Source organism: Capricornis sumatraensis, chromosome 1 (assembly GCF_032405125.1).
Source record: "Capricornis sumatraensis isolate serow.1 chromosome 1, serow.2, whole genome shotgun sequence".
In the NCBI taxonomy this organism is placed as follows: domain Eukaryota; kingdom Metazoa; phylum Chordata; class Mammalia; order Artiodactyla; family Bovidae; genus Capricornis; species Capricornis sumatraensis.
The window spans coordinates 81,381,062-81,401,779 of NC_091069.1; the positions used below are offsets into that span (position 1 = coordinate 81,381,062).

Below are 20,718 nucleotides of genomic sequence, written 5' to 3' on the forward strand. Positions count from 1 at the left end.
TGGCTGAATTGAGATTTAGTTGCAGCACTCAAGATCTTCACTGATGTACATGGGATCTTCATGAGCTTTTTTCTCTCTAGTTGTGGCGGGTGGGCTTAGTTGCCCCACAGCATGTGGGATCCCAGTTCTCCAACTGGGGATCAAGTCCACATCTCCCACTTTATAAGAGGGATTCTTAGCCACCGGACCATCAGGGAAGTTCCTCATATGATTTTATCTGCATCTTTCCATTGGTTATCCTTAAAAGTTATAACTAATATGAACTATCTCAAAACTTTCTAAGAAGTTTTAGAAAACTTTTACTTCTTCCCTGTTCTCAAAATGTCAGACTTTTAGAAGACTTTTATTTCTCTTTCCCATTTCTAATGTTTGAATAGTCTAGAATTTTATTCCTAAATTATTGATTTATATAATACTTATGTGTTGAAAAATACCTTTATGTGGCAACTCATAGTTATTGAATTCTCAACTTTAAGTAACTTGCTCTTCTAGTATGTACTGAAGAAATCTGATCCTCATTCCTTCATTGATAACTTTCTCTATAAAAACTTTAGGATCCTCAAATTTTCTTTAGTGTTCTAAAATGAAGTATCTTTCTTTTATCCATTGAATCTAAAGATTCTTGCCCTTTTCTAGAGAAGTGTACTACTTTTTAATAATTTATTCCTTTCTCTCATTTTATTACTTAAATCTAGTAGTATTTACTATTCATTCACTATTTTATTTCAATAAGCATTTCAATTTCTCAAAACATTTCCTTATTCTGAATATTCTTTAGAACTGTTTTTGTTTTACAAGGTTAATATGTACATGAATACCATGTACACATACATATATTGAAATTCACACATTAATGTTTATAAAATTTTACTTTATATTTGTTTCAAAGCTAGAGTTATATCCTACAAATTCATCTAAACTACTTAATTCAATTATATATTGTGCCATCTGTCCATGATGATACACACAAATCTATGTATTCATTTAAGTGGCTACAAGGCACTCCAGAATATAAACAAAGTTGATTTATTACTTAGTTCAATATCTTACCGCTGGACACTTCGCTTCTCTCTTTTGCTGTTACTGCTGTTATTATCAAGGCACACTTCTTTGGGCACTTGTCTATGATTAGTATGCAGTGATAAAAACACTGAGCTTTAATTTGCCAGGCACTCCCAAACTCTCTTTTACCTTCCAGGTCAAGACAGTATCAATCCTAGCTGAATATAAATAACTTTAACTTTTTTACTGTTTGCAACTTTAATCTTTAATTTGGGGGAACTAGGGAAGATATTAAGAGTTTTTTGTTGTTTAATTTGTACATACCGAGTAGCTTCTATGGTTCCAGTATTATGGTGAACATTAACAAATATATTAGTCAACAATGAGCTACAACTTTTGTTTTATGAAAATGTGTTTAGTGCCATGGTTCCACTCCATAACCCAAGGACTCCTTTGGAAAGGGCGAGGTGGGCGGACAGTACTATCACAATGGGAGCAGTATTAATATTTCATAGACAGAAGACAAGGATGTTAGATATCCTGTAGACATATAGGAATACAGCAAAGCACAGTCCATGATTCACATGACTTTGAAATGTCCCTCTAGACATTTTCTTTTTTGGGACATTTTAAAAAATATTTATTTATTTAGCCACGTTGGGTCTTAGCTGTGGCATGCAGAATCTTTTTTAGTTGTGGCATAAGTAATTTTTATTTGTGGCATACAAACTCTTAGTTGCAGCCTGTGGGATCCAGTTCCCCAAGCAGGGATAAACCCAGGTCCCTTGCACTGAGAGCTCAGAGTCTTAGCCACTGGACCGCCATGGAAGTTCCTCTGCATGAATTTATGTAAGTGAAAAACACGATTCTGTAATCTGAGACTAGAGCAAATTCCATTTTATGTATGTGCTTATTCACTCAGTCATGTCCAACTCTTTGCAACCCATGGACTGGAGCCCACCATGCACCTCTGTCCATGGGGATTTTCTCTAGGCAAGAATACTGGAGTGTGTTGTTATGCCGTCTTGCAGGGGATCTTCCCAACCCAGGTACCAAACCCACATCTCCCACAGTGCAGGCAGATTCTTTACCCTCTAAGCTACAGGGACTATATGAGAACACAAAATATTTGAGGTATGGTTTTAATATAACTGACTTTTCCAGCAATAAAGCCGTCAACGTAAAAAGAGCAAAGACTGTATTTTGTTTTGTTCAGAACATACCAATAGTACCATTTTGAAAAATTTCAGCAAATACTAGAGTTCCTAGTACAAAATATCAATCTAATTTATAACTGCTGCATTGCTAGTAATTCTGTACAAACATTTCACAATTTCATTGTATCTTCCACTACTGTCATGCCTCAGCATTCACGCATATTGAAATACAGTATACGTGATCCTATTATATTACAAAATATTCTATTAGTACAAATTTTTTCTCTTTTTAAAGTTTAGAACATAATACTGAATTTTAGTTTTGTTTTTACATTATAGGTATGTTATATGATCAATAAATTTCACTACAGGATAATAAAGAGGGCATTTTTTCTAATGTGCTCAGTGTGGCCAAAAATCATTTGTAAGGAAGGAGTAAGGCACAGGGGCAAGATCTCTTCATTTAATCAATCTGTCAAAAGAAAGTGAAGTTTATGTAAAGAAAACTAATAATTCATTAAATACTTTTAGTAGGCAGTCATAAGCTTAGACATTGATTTTAAGCTGTCCCTGAAAATATGCCATAACAGGAAAACTTATTATGAGCCTGTTCCAGTTACATCATCTATTGTTGAGTTACAAATCACCCCAAAACTTAATGGCACAAAACAACCGTTTTCCTTTCCTCACATGTTCAGTGGGTGAGGAATTCAGACAGGGCCCAAGCACAGAATTCTTGTCTTTGCTCACAGTGACTGGGACCTCCACACGAACTCAAATGGCTGGGGCTAGATCAGCTGGTGGCTCCTCCAGGCATATGTGTGGCACCTGGGCTCAGACAGGTCAACCATGGGACCTACAAATGGCCTCTCCATGTAGTCTGTACAGTGCAGACTCCATGTACTGGCAGAATAATGGCTGAGTTCCAGCAGAAATATCCTGAGAGCAAACATTACAAGAAAACCAAGTAGAAACTGCATGGCCTTCTATGACCTAGCCTTGAGAGTTACACAGCATTACTTCTACAACCTCACCCAGATCCAAGGAGAGAGGACATGGACTCCACCTATCGATGGAAGGAATGCCAAACAAGCTAAGGGCCATATTTTAAAACCACCACAGATTATTTTCAGCCAACCAAGATGCTAAATCAAAACAACTGGTAGCCTGGCTGTTCTTTAAATCTGTTCCCCTGTTAAATTCAAAGCTACAAACACTTTTGGAGCAACTATAATGAACAAGACCCATGAACGCTGTAAAGATAACCAAAACCATGGTCTCAACATTAAAAAATTTAACACTAAGCATTCAGAATGCACAAACTGTGTGCTAAAGCCAGGAAAGAAAGTTGGAAAGGACAGAACTCATGTATTTAAAACATCCAATTTTGGTACTATCATGTAACAATCAATTGTGATTACTGGCTCTAAATCTTTTAAAAAGAAATGTCAACTTTTTAATAAAATCCCATTTTAGTCCACAAATTCTGTCAGACATTAAACATTCTACATCTTTTTAATAACTCTGACTCATATACTTCATGAATCTTAAAAGACAAAGTTCCCAATATGCCCTCTGACACCAAAACATTTTGTAAGAGCATATGACTCAGACTAGGTGGTGATTAGAACTAGGTATAGAAGTCACCTCACCTTTCACCTTCAACAAGTCACAACCTTACTGCCTAACAATATCATATCCCATAGCGTCTTATTATTTAAAACTTTAATGTTAACCCTGCTTTCTGACTAGATTTACAATAACACAAAAGTGTCAGAAATATCAGTAAGTTGATAAACTTTATGAACAGGACTTAACGTAGGCAGGATCAACTCCCTGATTCTCTCCAACAGCTAACTGTGGTTTTACAAATCTGAGTAAGAGTAAAGTCTTCCCATTTTCCTTCCTTTTCTCCTTCCACAAAGCTCCACACATGTGGGTGTTGGAGTGGAAAAGTAATGGCAAACAGAACAAGCACTAGAAAGTAAACGAACCATCCTCATTTGAGCCAATTTTCCCTGTCCGAACTTCAGCCCAGAGTGAGTGACACAACTGAAGAGTTGGGAAGAAAACTCTAAGGAAGGAAGAGAGCTGCAAGTACAGAAAACACTTCACCCTTTTGCCTGTCAGGTTAAAAAGGAAAGTGAAACAAAGTTTAATTTTCTAAAGCTTTACATTTTAAGAATCACAATACATAATAAGAATTTGTCAAAAACATTTAAAATAAGTGAAAGAGTATGGATGAAATTCTTCATTTTCAAAGAATCCATCCGTCCTGAGAACCAGATCCATACCAAACTGATATCACTCATTTAATGAAAAATTCCATTTCTTCTAGATTAAGGGAACGACGGCTGCTTTTAAAACTCAAAAGTACATATGCTAGCTTCCAGTGAAATTACCTTAGAAAAGAAGAATCAGTAACAAGTACTCAAGTAGGATTTCTTTTGCTTCTGAAGTATATACCACAAAATAGCACATTCTGTTAAATGCACAACCTAGGAACAGCACCACCCTCTCTCAAAGATCCATCCTTAATGCTCAGACTGTGGTCTCCAAGGCCATTTCCCAGTAAAAGCAATCAGGACTCTGGAGACAAACGTTCAGGGCAAGAAGCATAAAAGATGAGCCTGAAACATTTTATGATATCAGAAAATAAGATAATAAAGACCACTGGGATCATTTCAAAATGACTCCAGGACAAACCGAAATAATCCCCACTAGCTAAAGATAAGACAACTTGAGTGTCAATGAAGATAACTGATAATAAATATCAAATATAGACAAACACTTGCACTCATGATGAAACTAAAAAAGTAAATTGGTGATCTTTGGAGAATGCCAGGAACCACTTTGTCCTGCGTGTTTAGTTGCTCAGTCGTGTCCAACTCTTTGCAACCCCATGGACTGTAGCCCACCAGGCCCCTCAGTCCATAGGGATTCTCCAGGCACGAATACTGGAGTAGGCTGCCATGCCCTCCTCCAGGGGATCTTCCCAACCCAGGGATCGAATCTGGTCTCCGGCATCTGCAAGTGGATTCTTTATCAGCTGAGCTACGAGGGAAACCCAGGAACCACTTTACTATTTTTGAAAAACTGGTAACTAAAAAGGGCAAAAACCTCATCAAGCATTTAACCTACCTTTCTTTTAAGATCTAAACCAGAAGAACAACCTGATAGTTTAGAGAGGTAATATTTCTCTTTATAGAAATATTCCACCCAATACATGAGGGAATGATAGTTTTAAACACATAATTTTTACAGCCTTGATGAATAAATGAATTAAAGTAATTATCAATCAGTCAATGATTTCAGTTCAGTCGTTCAGTCATGTCCAACTCTGCGACCTCATGAATCACAGCACACCAGGCCTCCCTGTCCATCACCAACTCCCAGAGTTCACTCAAACTCATGTCCATCAAGTCAGTGATGCCATCCAGCCATTTCATCCTCTGTCATCCCCTTCTCCTCCTGCCCTCAATCCCTCCCAGCATCAGAGTCTTTTCCAATGAGTCAACTCTTTGCATGAGGTGGCCAAAGTATTGGACTTTCAGCTTTAGCATCGGTCCTTCCAAAGAAATCCCAGGGCTGATCTCCTTCAGAATGGACTGGTTGGATCTCCTTGCAGTTCAAGGGACTCTCAAGAGTCTTCTCCAACACCACAGTTCAAAACCATCAATTCCTCAGCGCTCAGCTTTCTTCACAGTCCAACTCTCACATCCATACATGACCACTGGAAAAACCATAGCCTTCACTAGACGGACCTCTGTTGGCAAAGAAATGTCTGCTTTTTAATATGCTATCTAGGTTGGTCAGAACTTTCCTTCCAATGAGTAAGCGTCTTTTAATTTCACGGCTACAATCACTATCTGCAGTGATTTTAGAGCCCCCAAAAACAAAGTCTGACACTTTCCACTGTTTCCCCATCTATTTCCCATGAAGTGATGGGACCAGATGCCATGATCTTAGTTTTCTGAATGTTGAGCTCTAAGCTAACTTTTTCACTCTCGTCTTTCACTTTCATCAAGAGGCTTTTTAGTTCCTCTTCACTTTCTGCCATAAGAGTGGTGTCATCTGCATATCTGAGGTTATTGATATTTCTCCCAGCAATCTTGATTCCAGTGTGTGCTTCTTCCAGCCCAGTGTTTCTCATGATGTACTCTGCATGTAAGTTAAATAAGCAGCGTGACAATATACAGCCTTGACGTACTCCTTTTCCTGTTTGGAACCAGTCTGTTGTTCCATGTCCAGTTCTAACTGTTGCTTCCTGACCTGCATATAGGTTTCTCAAGAGGCAAGTCAGGTGATCTGGTATTCCCATCTCTTTCAGAATTTTCCACAGTTTTTATATCTCCACAAAAAAAAGAAAATTAAAATTTCTTTATTTTTTGTTATAAAAGGCATTGGTAGGAAATTTTACAAAATCTGAGTATGTTCATATATCATCATGCTGGTGTTAGGAAAGAGAATGTCCTCATTCTTAGAAGATACACACTGAAGTTATCTTTAGGGGCTAGGGGAAATATATCAATTTATTTTCAGACAATTCAAATATATTAATATGTACATAGAATTAATGGGCTTCCCTGGTGGCTCAGTGGTAAACAGTCCACCTGCCAATGCAGAAGGCACAGGTTCAATCCCTGGGTCAGGAAGATCCATCCCCTGGAGAAAGAAATGGCCACCCACTCCAGTATTCTTGCCTAGGAAATCCCATGGACAGAGGAGCCTGGTGGACTATAGTCCATGGGGTCGCAAAGAGTCAGATATGACTGAGTGGCTAAACAATAAACAAGATAGAATAACGGAATAAATATAGTAAAATTGTTAACGTTTGGGGAATCTGAATGAAGAGCATATGGAATTCCTGGTAATGTTTTTAATAATTTTTTTGTAAATCTTAGATTATTTCAAAGTAAAATGTTATTAAAAAGAGACAGGCAACAATATATTATAGACCTCATAACAGAAGTACACAATGCTACCCATTAAGTGATCTTTTACCCCCACTCCCATTCCACAAAGAGAAAAAAAAAAAGAAAAACCCTAGATTCCTGACCCTCTAGAATCTGGATCTAACTATCCACGTACTGCTAAACATAGCAAAGGCTACAACAGAGACGCAGTCAACAAACTCCAAGGTAAAGACAACTCAACAGGATGAACCACCTGGTATCGTCCACAAAATACTGAGATAGAATGTGAAATAATATGTATCCATAGATTAAAAGACTTAGGGATGTCCCTGTAAAAACTTGTACAGAAATGTTCACAACAGCATCATTCATAATTACCAGAAAGGAAACAATACAAATGTCCATCAACTGGTGAATAAACAAAATGTAGTAAATCCACCCAATGTGATATCACTTAGCTATAAACAGGGATGAGGTAGTTCATACTATAAAAGGGAAGAAACTTGAAAACATTATGCTAACTAAAAAGCCAGATACAAAAAACACACAAACTATATGATTCCATTTATAAGAAATGTCCAGAAAAAGGCAACTCTATAGAGACAGAAAGTACATCAGAGGTTGCCAGGGATTGACAGAAAGGGAGAATAGGGAGTAACTGGCTTCTTTTTTGGGGTGATGGAAATAATCTGAAGTTAGCAGTGGTGATGGCTATAAAGCTTTGAGAAAACCACTAAATTGTGCAGTTTAAAAGCTTGTATTTTATGCTACATGAAGTATTTATCAATTATTAAAATGGATGAGGAAAAACAAAACTTAAGAGTCTTACCAACCAATCACCTTATTCTGATCCTGATGTAAACAAATTATAAAAATGAAAAAATACTGTAAAGGAAAAAATGTGAAAACCAGCTAGGTATTTGAGGATACCAATGTTTACAGAATCCTAAATGATCAATGGATGCTAAAACAAGTGCTAATGTTGGACCAAAAGCAAGATATTTACATAGTTGCCAGGTGAAGTGAAGTGAAGCTCAGTCACATCCGCCTCTTTGTGACCCCATGGACTATACAGTACATGGAATTCTCCAGGCCAGAATACTGGAGCGGGTAGCCTTTCCCTTCTCTAGAGGATCTTCCAAACCCAGGTCTCCCGCACTGCAGGCAGATTCTTTACCAGCTGAGCCATAAGGGAAGCCCAAGAATACTGGAGTGGGTAGCCTATCCCTTCTCCAGCAGATCTTCCTGACCCAGGAATCAAACTGGGGTTTCCTGCATTGCAGGCGGATTCTTTCCTGATAGCAACTGAGCTATCAGGGAAGCCCAGTTGCCAGGTACCTCCCTCAAAATAACTTACTGGATACAAAGGAACACCACCTTAACCAAGTAATCAAACCTAATACCACCATTATGGATCGAGGACACATCACTACAGCATCCCTACAAAAAAAATACATAACCTGAATCTAATGATGAGGAAACATTACACAAACACAAACTGAACCATATTCAACAAAATAACTGACCTACTTTCTTCAAAAATGTTAAGGTCAAAAAGCACAGAGACTGAGGAACTGGTCCCATTATCAAGGATACACAACAATAAAACACCGTGTGATTCTGGATTTCATCCTAGACTAAGGAAAAATACATAGCTACTCAGAACACTGTTGAGACATGAAATCTGAATAAGGACTGTGAATGAGATAATAGTTTTGTTGTAAATACTAGGTTTCCTGAGACCTTTACACTAAACTGTGGTTATGTAAAAGAATTCTAGTACATTTAGGAAAAACACTCTAAAGTCTCCACTTACTCTCAAATGGTTCAGGAAATATATATATATTTTATATATATATATATAAAGAATGATAAAATGTTAATTGCTGGATCTGCGTCAAGAGCATCCTGAAGCTCCTTGTATATTCTTGGCATTTCCTGAAAGTCTGGATGAGGCTGTATCTTTTAGAAATATATTCTGAAATATAGGCAGATAAAAAAGTAAGATATCTCTGATAAGCCTCAAAATAATGGGACAAGTAGGGGTCTAGATGAATTAATTGGTCATGTATTAATAACTGTTAAAGCAGAATAATGGAAAACATCAGGTGTATTCTACCTGTACTTTTATGTTTGAAATTTTCTGCAATAAAAAGTTTTAAAGAAGTCCACAACGAAGTGGAAAAACTAAGATTCAGGAAAATTAAGTGGCACCCACATCCAGGACTCTGTTTTGTCGTATGTTCTCTCCATTAATCCCTCCTTAAAAACCTCTTTATACAGCATGAACTGTTCAGGCAATTTCTATTCTCTTCGTGTGAAGGTTTAGTCAACACTGAAACAAAAGTACAGTTGATACTTCTAACTCTATTTTACATGGATATACAGTTGACCTGGAGAATAAAAATCAATAAATAATGGAAGAAAACAGGTAAATGCACATAGAAGTAATCCATCCAAACAGATGATCTACAAATCACTGAGGGGGAAAAACCGACATTTATTAGGCACTCATTATAAGTCATTCCTTGAGTCATCACATCATTGCTGGCATAATTTTTCCCTTAGTCTTTAATTTCTTCCCTTAAAGTATGCAATTTTAGTTTAGTTTTTTTTTTTTTTTTGGCCATGCCATATGGCTGTGGGATCCTAGTTCTCCTACCAGGGATCAAACTAGGCCATCAGTAATGAAAGCGTGGCGTCCTAACCACTGTACTGCCGGGGAATTCCCTCCTTTAATTTTTTCTTAACTGTGATAAAAATATAATTCAAAATGAGGTGATTTTTTTTCAACCTCATTTTACAAATAAGGAAACTGCAGATGAATGAGAAGTTAAGAATTTTTGCCAAGGCAAGCAGCAAGTAAGCAAGCAAAATCTGAACCCAGGTCTTGCTTTAATCTGCATGACTACCACTGTGTAGTTTGACTGATTCTTAATTTTCTTAGATTTTCATTTCTATGAGCCAATATAAAGAGCCTAATCAATTCTGAAAAACCTGATTTTCTATTTACAAGCCTAAAATAGGCAGCTCCAAAAGGCAGCCACGCTGAGACCCCCCGCAAACGGTCAGCAGACTCCCTAACAATCTTGACACCTCACTACCTTTACAATGACAAATCACACTAGAAGCTAAACTAAATCCAAAAGTACATCAGTGAGACATTTTATGTTTCTTAACGTTATGTTGTAAATGGTGAATAAAATCCAAGTAGTTTTGCATGCTTTAATGACATCTGACTTTCTAAATTTCAGCTACAGATAAATAACTGATTAGTACGTCATTTTAAAAAGCAATATTCTGATCTCATACATGAGGAACAAATACAACTGCCCTGAATCTGTCAATATATAATTTGTAAATACTACAGAATAACCCATATCATAATCAACACTTTCTCTACAAAAATGGAAAGAAATTTTTTAAAAAATATATAAAACTACAGCAGAAAATATAGTAGGAATTTAACTTACAGACAACCAATCTGCTTGGTTAAATTGGCAACACAGTGGGGAAATCTCAGACAGACAGAGAACCAACCTGTCTGCACAACAGCCTCCTTTCCCCCCTTACCAAAGCACTTCACAAGCTTGAGGATCCTCAAGACCAGAGTCTGACACATCACAGTATTAAACTGAAAAATACACATACATATAGAAAACGGAATGGAACCCACTCCAGTACTCTTGCCTGGAGAATCCCATGGACAAAGCAGCCTGGCGGGCTACAGTCCATGAGGTCGCAAAGAGTCAGACACGACTGAGCAACTAACACACACACATACATATCCTGATCTCATTACATGTTTTGTAGGACGAAAATGGCTTTTAAGACAAAGTACTTAAACTACTTTACTTTGTTTTTAAAATTTAAATCACTTTTTTATTGATCCTTTGTTGCTTTAAAAAAAATGGGGCAGGGGGCTGCTAGGATGTGTCAAAGCTGTTGACTGGGAGGAGAGAGCACACAATGAAAATTAAACTGCAAAGAAATACTCAGAGTTGCTATCTTCAAGAATTTTCCATTATCACCTTGCACTTCTTTCTTTAGCAAACTTTTTTTCCCACACATACCTACTACTACAAACATATAATACCACTCAGAATTTTACAAACTGTAAATATAACCCAGCTGTTTCATAGAGGAGGGGGAAAAGTCCTCCAAAATACCAGTGAAGTATTCATTTCCTCATATTCAAAACTTCAAACCACCGTGAAAAACGGGAGATGAGAAAACACTGCCCTGATTGTCTGCTAAAGCCTATTTGCAAAGACTTCTATTTCAACCTTTTGACTAATTAATAAATGTATGTTGCATCCTAAAAATATACATACTAAAACCAAGAGTCACCCAAAAAACCTACTCCCATCTAAACTAAGAGGAAAACAAATGGGAAACTAAAAAGTTACAGGTAACACAGTGTTTTTCCTAATATCACGAAAAAAAGAGACTCAAAACACATTTTAAGTTTTTTCCAAGAAAAAGACAATTAACTTACTAGCATGCTTGTCTGCAAGCATTATAAGCGTGTTGGAAATATCTCGTCGTCTATAAAAGCACACTACTTTTGCTTCCACGTTGCCAGTTGCAGTCTAAGAAATAAGAAAAATAAAAGTCATCTGGACTGAATATTAGACTCAAGTAGTTTATAAAACAAAACTAGAGACAGCACAATTATAAGATCACTCTCACTTACTGTGCCAACCACAGCTGCAGGATAGAGAGCTAAAAAATTCAAATAAGGACTAGCAACATTTGTAAAAGTTCCAAGTGAAACTGAAATGTCAAACATAAAATAACTCACTGGCATCAATTAAACTAAAGTGATCAGACAGCTTTAATGACTAAAGCCAGACATAGTTAACTCTGATTAGCCTTAAGCAACTAATCCCTCAAATTTAAAAAGCCACAACATAACTTAAAACATTTAAATGTAAGTCCTCCAAACCCTCTCCCAGAGGCACAGACTAAGCGCAATGTCACCCAGCCCCTCCTCTTAGACACCCCTGCGTTCGACAGATGGTGACACTCTGCAGGTGCAGGGCAGGTCAACAGATGAGGTGGACCAGAGAGCTTGGGAAAGCATTCTCAGCTCAAGGGAGTCTATGAACCCATAATGCTCAATATTCTTGGTAGAACTTAGTCTATCTTCACATATGAAAGTATTAAAAGCCTTGAGTTATGAACACTGAAGTGCTTATTTCTTTTTGACTACAGTCTAGAATGCAATCAATATTCAGTTAGGCTGTAATTTACTGCAGCTGGGGCCCAGGCTCCTATCCTCCAATTCTTTATGAATTCTGAGAGCTTTCAAGGTCAATCGTTCACTACAAAGTTCACTGTAAAAACACATAGATTACAATAAAATGCTCTTGTGACTTCCAATTTCAAACAAATTTGAGAACAAATTTTCAGAATTTCTCTGGGCTAACTGATATACTCAGACACAAAGAAATAAGAATATGTATGTGCTGCAGTAAATGTGTCAATTTTATGAAGTTCAGCAGCAGTATTCTAGAGTGAAGAATAGTCTTGTAGAAATATTGCCCCTTAAAATTGAAATCATATTAAATCCTAACCAAAGTGCTTCTATAATTCACAATATTGTGATCAAATACATCCTCCAGAAGCAATGATCCCACAGTCTGCCAAATGAACAGGCCAATATTTCCATGTAAATAAAATCTATCAATGACTTCAATTACCCATATTTTATCATTTTTTCTCTTTTTGAGACAAAAGCATATTAAAAACCTAAAGCAAGAGTTTTAAGATTAACATTTTTTTCTGCCTCACTGATGAGTTCCTTCAACAAGGATACTCTATAAAGCCAATTAAATTCTTATTTAAACCTGCTTGTGGTAGACAGGCATAGTTCAAAACAAATATTCTCTCCTGAATCATGTATACATTTGGCTATTAGGTAGTTTACAGCTACAGTATTCCTCTTCTCTATTATACACACACGTGCGTGCATGTACACACACACACACACACCCTTCAAGCATTCCTCTAAAGTTGAACTACTGAAACTGCAGTCTAAGGCCCAGTACACAACTGTTACTGTGTAACAGAAATCAGTACAGATATTAAGTGTATTATAGTATTTGAGAGTTAATTTCCTATCTCTTGAATCTAATAACAAAAAAGAGGGCTTCATTTTTATAAGCCTACTTTAAATTTAATTTTTCTACTCTCATTTAAATTTTACAAAAGCAGCCTAAGATATTGAAGATTTTTAAAACTCCTCCACCACAAATAATTTAAGAAGCACAGCTCTGAAGACCAAGGCTAAAAGCTGGTGTATACACAGTCACCAAAGCTCTTTTGCCCTCTTCTTGTGCCTCACTCAGCATGTGCTAAGCACTAGGGATGCCAACCCTCTGCATGGTGCCCACCCTCATGTAGCCTCCACTCCAGCAGAGATGCCCGTTCATATGTTACCTCCTCTCCAACCTTCCAGAGCCCAGCAGGCATCATGTCCCTCGCCCAGAAACCTTCACCAGTTCCCCATAACTTAAGGATAAAAGTAGAACATTCCTGACAAATTACCAACACTATTTTCCTTTACTCCTTTCTTTTCCCCTCCAGACTCCATTTCTTACTCCCGGAGGCAGGAAGTAAGGAAAAAGCAGAAAAAGTTTTTTTCCTGGGGAAAAAGCAGAAGTTTTAAGGAGGAGGAAAGGAGTACAGGGTCCTTAGTTGGCTAGAAAAGAAGAAAAGTCCAATAGGTGGAGCCTGGAGGACAGAGCAGTCTAAGAAAAAAGAAAGACCTGCACAAACCCCCGGGTTGGAAAAGTGGAGACAGGTATAAAGAAGAACATATAATGAACAGCAACGTACTATGTTCTTTTCTCCACTTAGGTTGCAGCCTCTTAAATCTCTAGTCTGTCAAACATGGTTAGAAAAACATCCTCCAGCAATAAGGGGCTTTGAGTCCACCTCATACTCATGTCCGTTTCTATCCTCAACTTAAGAAAGTACATTCTTAAAAAACAAAATAACCAAACACTTTCCAACATGGAAAGTCCACAGTCTGCTTCAACTAGAACAAATGGAAAGGAACTTTCTTTTCCCAATTTCTCTCCTTATTCCCAACAAATCCTAAATGTCAGGAGGGGCCTTAATTTGGGTTCCATCAAAAGGGCTTTGAGGGGATCTCCTGAAATTATGTGTAAAATCTTATATGTGCAAATATAGATTGGGATGGGGGACAAGATTAGATGCTCAAAGAAGTTGGTGGCTCCCTTCTCCCCACCAAAAAAAAAAAAGACCCTAAACATTAAAATAAATCTCAGGGCAAGCTGGATGTCTAATAAAATATACAAAATATGAAGATACACACAAATTATACAACATAATACACCCAAAAAATATATCCATAGCAAATAACATCAAATTTACCCACAAGCATAATTTCCAAAACTTCCTGAGACTGTACCCTCATTATTACAGGCACAAAGCTTTCTTTCAACATGTGTGCAGACTGAATCTTTAGAAGAGCAACACCCAAACTAGACTGACTAACTAAAATTTTCCCAAAGCTGTTTTCTATTCTAACTTTATAGTCTTCCTCCAAAAGATCACCACCAGTCTATCTGAGTACAACTTACAGAAGAGGAAAAGAGGGAATAAGATAACAATGTTGAACTGTTTTCATCAACCCATTATTTAGTTTTGCAACTGAAAGTTCTGGGGGGGAAAAAAATGAGACAAAAATCTATTCTTTAATTCAAAAAGAGAAAATACTTAGTTCTGCTTTTTAACTGACAAGTAACATCTCAAATAAGATTTTTTAAAAAAGGAACTATCAACCTATAAAAGTGGATTTCATATAAAAATAGTGACAAACGCTTATCCTAGGAATTTTGTTAAAAAAAAATTATATTTCTTTTTCTTTTTTTTCCTTTGGTCATGCTGTACAGCTTGCAGGATCTTAAGTTCCCAGAGTAGGGACTGAACCTGGGGCCCAGCAGGGAAAGCACCACGTTTTAACCACTGGACCAGAGAATCCTAAAACACATCCTAACTATTTAGAAGAAAGTTAATAAAATACGTTAATGTTCTTTCTCTTAGCTTATCAATTAAAATGTATCAAGCATTCTTAAATTCATTATTTGGATTTTTCCAATCGTGTTAAATTTCCCCACTTGGCCAACTTGACCTCTGACCCACTCAGGGCATTTCTGGAACTCTTATGGCCCCGATCCCAAGACTACCTCCTTCTCATCCTTTAAGCTTCAATTTCAATGTCCTTAAAGTCCAATCCCTACTCCAAGGAAGCAATCTGTTATTCTGTCAAGACTCTTGCTTATTCCTTTGTAGACATTAACACCATTTATAATAATTTTCTTTACACCTGTGCATTGATCTTCTGTGTCTCCCTCATGAGAATGTAGACCTTGCGTGGGTCCACACTACGTAGACCAAAGACTAGGTCCATAGCAAAGACCATGTCCGTATTGGTCACCGCAGTATCTCTGAGCCTAGCATGGTACCTGCTGTATAATAAAAACTCAAGAAATATTTAATGAATTACTTAAAATGAAATCTATCTTTCACATCCCTTCAGAAATAAAGGTCCTATGTAAATATCTAATAATTAATTACTCAATCACAGTTCCTTTTAATCAATACTCCATCCACTCAAATTGTCATTCTCTGAAATTATAGAGAGTCTCATCTCTCACAATTCGGTGACCCCTAGTCCCCTAAGGACTGTTAGTATATTAACGACTTCCTATGAAAGCAGAGGGAGAGGGAGAAGGTGAGGATGTGGAGGAGGAGAGGGACTTTCAAAGTAAACAGTAATAAAATGATGGAGTCTGAAATAATCCGGTTCTAGCTAAATGTGTAACCCAGACATTTAAGTTACTTAACCATGGGGTGCTTCCCAACAATCCACGATGCATCTACTTTAAAAGTTTAAGGTACTGTGAGGCTCAAGAGGTGACAAACTTGAATCCCTGGATTATATGCTTCCAGTGCACCATGCTCTGGTGTTTGTAAATTTAGCACAGATCCAATTTTCCTTCTTCTTGTGGAATTATCTGGCTGATGTCCATCTTCACTACTAGACCTATCTCATTCATTCTTCAGTTCCTAAAAATGGGTATCTAAAAGTACCTGGCAGGTAGCAGGCTCTTACAAACATTTGTAAAATGAATGAACCAAAGTACTTGTAACCAGTAAAGCCATGTACAAGTATTAACATCAGACATCTGAGAAATTCACCAATTCAAGAAATATTTACTGAATGCCTTAACTATGTGCCAGCCACTATTCTAAAGCACTTAGGATCCATTAGTGAATAGAAAAGATCACTACACACCTAGGGCTTTCATTCTAGTTTGCAAAATCAGGCAATAAAAATACAGGGACACCTCATTTTACTGCACTTGGGCTCACTCAACTTCACAGATACTGTGTTTCTTTACAAACTGATGGGTCAAGCAAGTTTATCAGTGCCATTTTTCCAACAGCATTTGTTCACTTAAGTGTCTGTCACATTTTGGTAAATCTTGCAACATTTCAAACTTTTTCATTATTATGACCCATTTGTAATGGTGACCTTTAATATATGTTATGAGTCACTAAAGACTCAGATGACAGCTAGCATTTCTTTTAGCAATAAAGTATTTCTCAATGAGGCATGCACATCTTTTTTTTTTTGGCTGCACTGGGTCTCGGTTGCTGCACGTGGCAATCTTTAGCTGTAGCATGAGAACTCTTAGTCGTGGCATGTGGGATCATCCCTACACCAGGGATCAAACTCATGCCCCCTACACTGGGGACCTCAAAGTCAGCCACTGGACCATCAGGGAAATCCCTGCATGTACATCATTTTATACACATAATAGACTACAATATGGTGTAAACCTAAATTTTACATGCACTGGGAAACTAAAAAATTCATGTGACTTGCTTTACTGCAATATCTGCCTTACTGCAGTGGTCTGAACCGAACCCACAATATCTCTGAGGTATGCCTATAAACACATAAAGTATATTTGAAGGTTATAAATTATATGGAGGAAAAAGCAAGGGACAGGGAACTGGAAACAACAAGACAGTACTAAGGTGAGTGCCTATGAGAAAGAGCCGAGATGGCCCAGTGATTAGGACTCTTTTCACTGCCATGGCCTTGGATTCAATCCCTGGTCAGGTACTAAGATCCCACAACACACACACAGCGTGGCCATAAAAAAACAGTATCAGCCAAGAAAGAGTTCACTCCACTTAGAGCCAAATGAACAAAGCAGGGAGCAGCCAGAGAATAGCAATCTCACAGGCCAGTATTTTTCTTTAAATCCTAGTTAATTTTCTAAATAAACTGATACCGTAAACAGGGTGGAATTGCCTAAATCTTTATTAAGCCTTTTATTTAAAACAATTTTTTTTTTTTAATTTTTAGCGGCACTGCATGGGTTACAGGATCTTTCCTCCCAGACCAGGGATGGAACCTGGGCTGTGGCAGTGAAAGCGCTGAGCCCGAACCACTGGACTACAAAGGAATTTCCTGGAATTGCCTAAATTCTTAAACCTTACATCAATAACATAAAAGAGAAGCACTTCAGGAAGACATCTCAACAGTTTCCACCCACAGACTGACCTAACCCTGCAGCCATTTGCTTCATTTGGTGGTTGGCGATCTCAAAATTCTAAGTTTTTAAAATGCAACATCGCCAGGGTATCCCCAAAAGTGAACCAGGACGTCCAAGCTCTTAAGTCAGGCATGCCCTTGGCCAGACTTGGCTTCCAGGGACTCAAAACTGGACCAGTATCCAGATGGTATTTTGGGGGAAAAGTATAAGCTAGATAGCCCCCAAACATTTTGATCGCAAGAATCCTCACCAGTTACACAGACAACTCTCAAAACCATCAGAAATTTATGGTCAGGTCACTTATGACTATTCAAGTGCCTCCGTTGTAAAAGCTGAACTATTACCAACAGTCATTATGCTGCTGCTGTCCTGGACACCCTTGATCATGGACAAAACAATGGGTAAGTTTTATTTATTCCAGCCTACAGTACCAAAAAAGCCACTTTATAATTATACCAATACTGTAATTCTTATTAGTTAGCCTAGTCTAGAATTTTACAAATTCCCTTAAATATTATATTTCCTAACTTCTTCCTTCTCAAGCTGAAACAGGAAAAAATTAATTCACTAAAAAGGGAGAAACACAAATTATGACTTCAAATATAAAAAGAGACTGAGTTACTGGAGTGGCCTGCTCAGAGAAGCTCCCAGCAATTTAAACGAATCTGCAGATGTTATATATTCAATATCAATATTTAATATCAGAGGTAATTATAAAAAGCGAAATATTTGGAATCCTGCATAATTCTCTAATCTGAAATCCATACTTTCAAAGAGTCTGGAACTGCAAGTAAAATCACCTCTTATGCCCTTTACCCACTTATCCTTCAATAGGAAACAAGTATTTCTTAATATTAGAATCAAGAACACTCGCTGTATACCTTGTTGAGTTCTTCTATCCTTCTGATGAGGTACGGATTGCTTGAGGAATTCTCAAAGTAGACATAATCTGTAAGTAAAGGAAGTAAAGAGCTTAATCTTTTCAACAGAAAGTTCACATGTGCCAATCTGTGACTTTTTATATTAGGTAATTCACATTCAAAATGAAGCACGCCCATAATTCATTCCCTTGTAAAAGCAAACTTAGTAATGCAAACTTAATATATTCCCTCCTGTGCCTACCATTCACAGATCCTTATTTTCCTGGCATTTTCACTTCCGTTCATGTTTTATTCAAGTTCTCCTAGACTCTTGTCCCACATGTGTCAAATTTTTAATAATAAACAAAAAGACACCTCTTATCATTTAGTCAGGGCTGACTAAACATGTGTCTTTCATACTGTAACTGCTTCCACATCTTTTCACTCCAATCCATTTGCCCTGGAGTATGCTTCTCACATAAAACTATTGACCTAAGACAAATTCAGAGCATCTTGAAAGGCTTAGCAGCCCAAAGTACATTTCAATCACCAACTTAAAAAAAAAAAAAAAATCAGGTGAGCAGAGGAGAAGCACACGGACCAACTTTTTCACAGCTCTATCTAGGAGGGTGGGGGCAGGGAGAAAGGAGACAGGTCACTTTTTGAGAGGCAGAGCTCTCTGGAGGTGATATCGGTTTTTTTTAATACCTCATTTAACAAAGTTAATCTAGACCCCTTTAGGGTCTTGTTATAATGAAATTGCTGCAGCCCTTCAACCAAAAGGATAAAAATTTTCAAGTGTGGTTTTTCCTGTCATCTAATAGGCTCACTGGAAACTCCCCACTGTGTGTTTATTTGAGAGGCTGAGCTGTATTGTCTATCTTAGTGGCTCTTTCCCTTCTCCCTTCTGCAAAGTGGCCTCATTTAGCCAGGCCATTCTCACCACCATCCATCAAGAAGCTCGGCTAATGAGCAGAAGAGCACGTCTCACACACAAACACGCCACTTATCTGAATTATTATTTCACCAGGAAAGAGACAGGAGGGCGTCGTGAGTAGGGAGAAAGTTTGTTTGACCTTATTTCTCTGTTCTGCAGAAGGCTGGGAAGGAGGCAGACAGCAGAGCGAACGTCCAGGCAGAGCTCAACTCCCCAGACTAGGCTGCGGTGCCCTGGCCCCTCTAAGCCCCATTATTGGGGGAGAGGGGAGGGGGGCGGGGAGGAACCGGACAAGAAACCGAAGGGAGAGTGACGACGGAGAGGTGTAGGGCCCTGTCCCCGCAAACAGGCCTATCCAGCTGTGCCCCTGGCTGGGCCCCCATCGCCCCCACCCACACCCCCAAGGAAGGGGAGGTATAGAGGAGGGGGCGAATGTCCCTCTACCCTCTCCAAACCCCCAATGCCTAGATGCCACGCGAGGATGAACCACCCTCTTAAGGGGCTTGACGGCCCCCACCCCCGTGTGGGTTTCATGGGTGGGGGGTGAGGGTAGGGTGCGTGATAATTCATACCCTCAAGTACAGGCTTGGCCCCAAAACCTTGGGCGGGGCGCGGGGGGTGTGGATGGGCCCCGGTCCCTTTGCGGGCCACGGTGGGGGAGGGGGAGGGGCGGGGGGCGGGCAGCCCCGGCCCCCACCGCAGGGCCCCAGCCGCCTGCGCCCTCAGCCCGGGCGCCCGTGGCTGCCAGCCGTTAGGCTGAACTCGCCCCGACCCCCCAACTCCCGGGGCCCGCTCCCAGACGGGCCGGGTCGGGCCGAGCCTTCCTACCTCCGACCCGGTACATGTTGGCCGCCATGTCCGCCCGCCCGCCCGCGGAGCCCGAGCCGAGCCCCGCCCGCCGCTGCCGCCGCCGCCGCCGCCACCGCCGCCGCCTCAGCCTCGGCCGCCGCCGACTCCTCGCCGCGGGGGGGGAGAGAAGGGAGGGAACAAGGGGAGGGGGAAGTGGAGGGGAGGGGACGCCCAAGGGTGGGGGCAGGTGCCCGCCCCCAGCGCAGGGCTAGGGAGGGCCGAGTTGCCCGGCCAGGGGAGGCCGGAGCGCTTGGGACCAGCAGGGAATTGGGGAGCGGGGTGCGGCTTGGGGGGACCTTGCTGGAAGTGGAGGGTCCTAGGGCAGGGGTCCTGGCCCAGGCCGAGGCCTGCCGCCCCAGCCAGCGTACTCCAGCACCTGCCCACCCCCAGACT

At 39.3% G+C, this 20,718-nt stretch overlaps 1 protein-coding gene across 2 annotated transcripts in view; it reads right to left on the reverse strand.

The window, feature by feature from the left end:
• The window catches only part of MTA3 (metastasis associated 1 family member 3), a 143,365-nt gene extending 123,033 nt beyond the window's left edge, over positions 1–20,332 (reverse strand). For both annotated transcript variants that reach the window (XM_068993871.1, XM_068993790.1), the window contains exons 1-3: positions 20,305–20,332; positions 18,561–18,628; positions 11,574–11,667 (exon numbers count right to left, since the gene is read on the reverse strand). In XM_068993871.1, the coding sequence (XP_068849972.1) occupies positions 11,574–11,667; positions 18,561–18,628; positions 20,305–20,332 (190 nt within the window). The remainder of the gene's footprint in view (positions 1–11,573; positions 11,668–18,560; positions 18,629–20,304) is intronic.
• Positions 20,333–20,718: the final 386 nt, after the last annotated feature.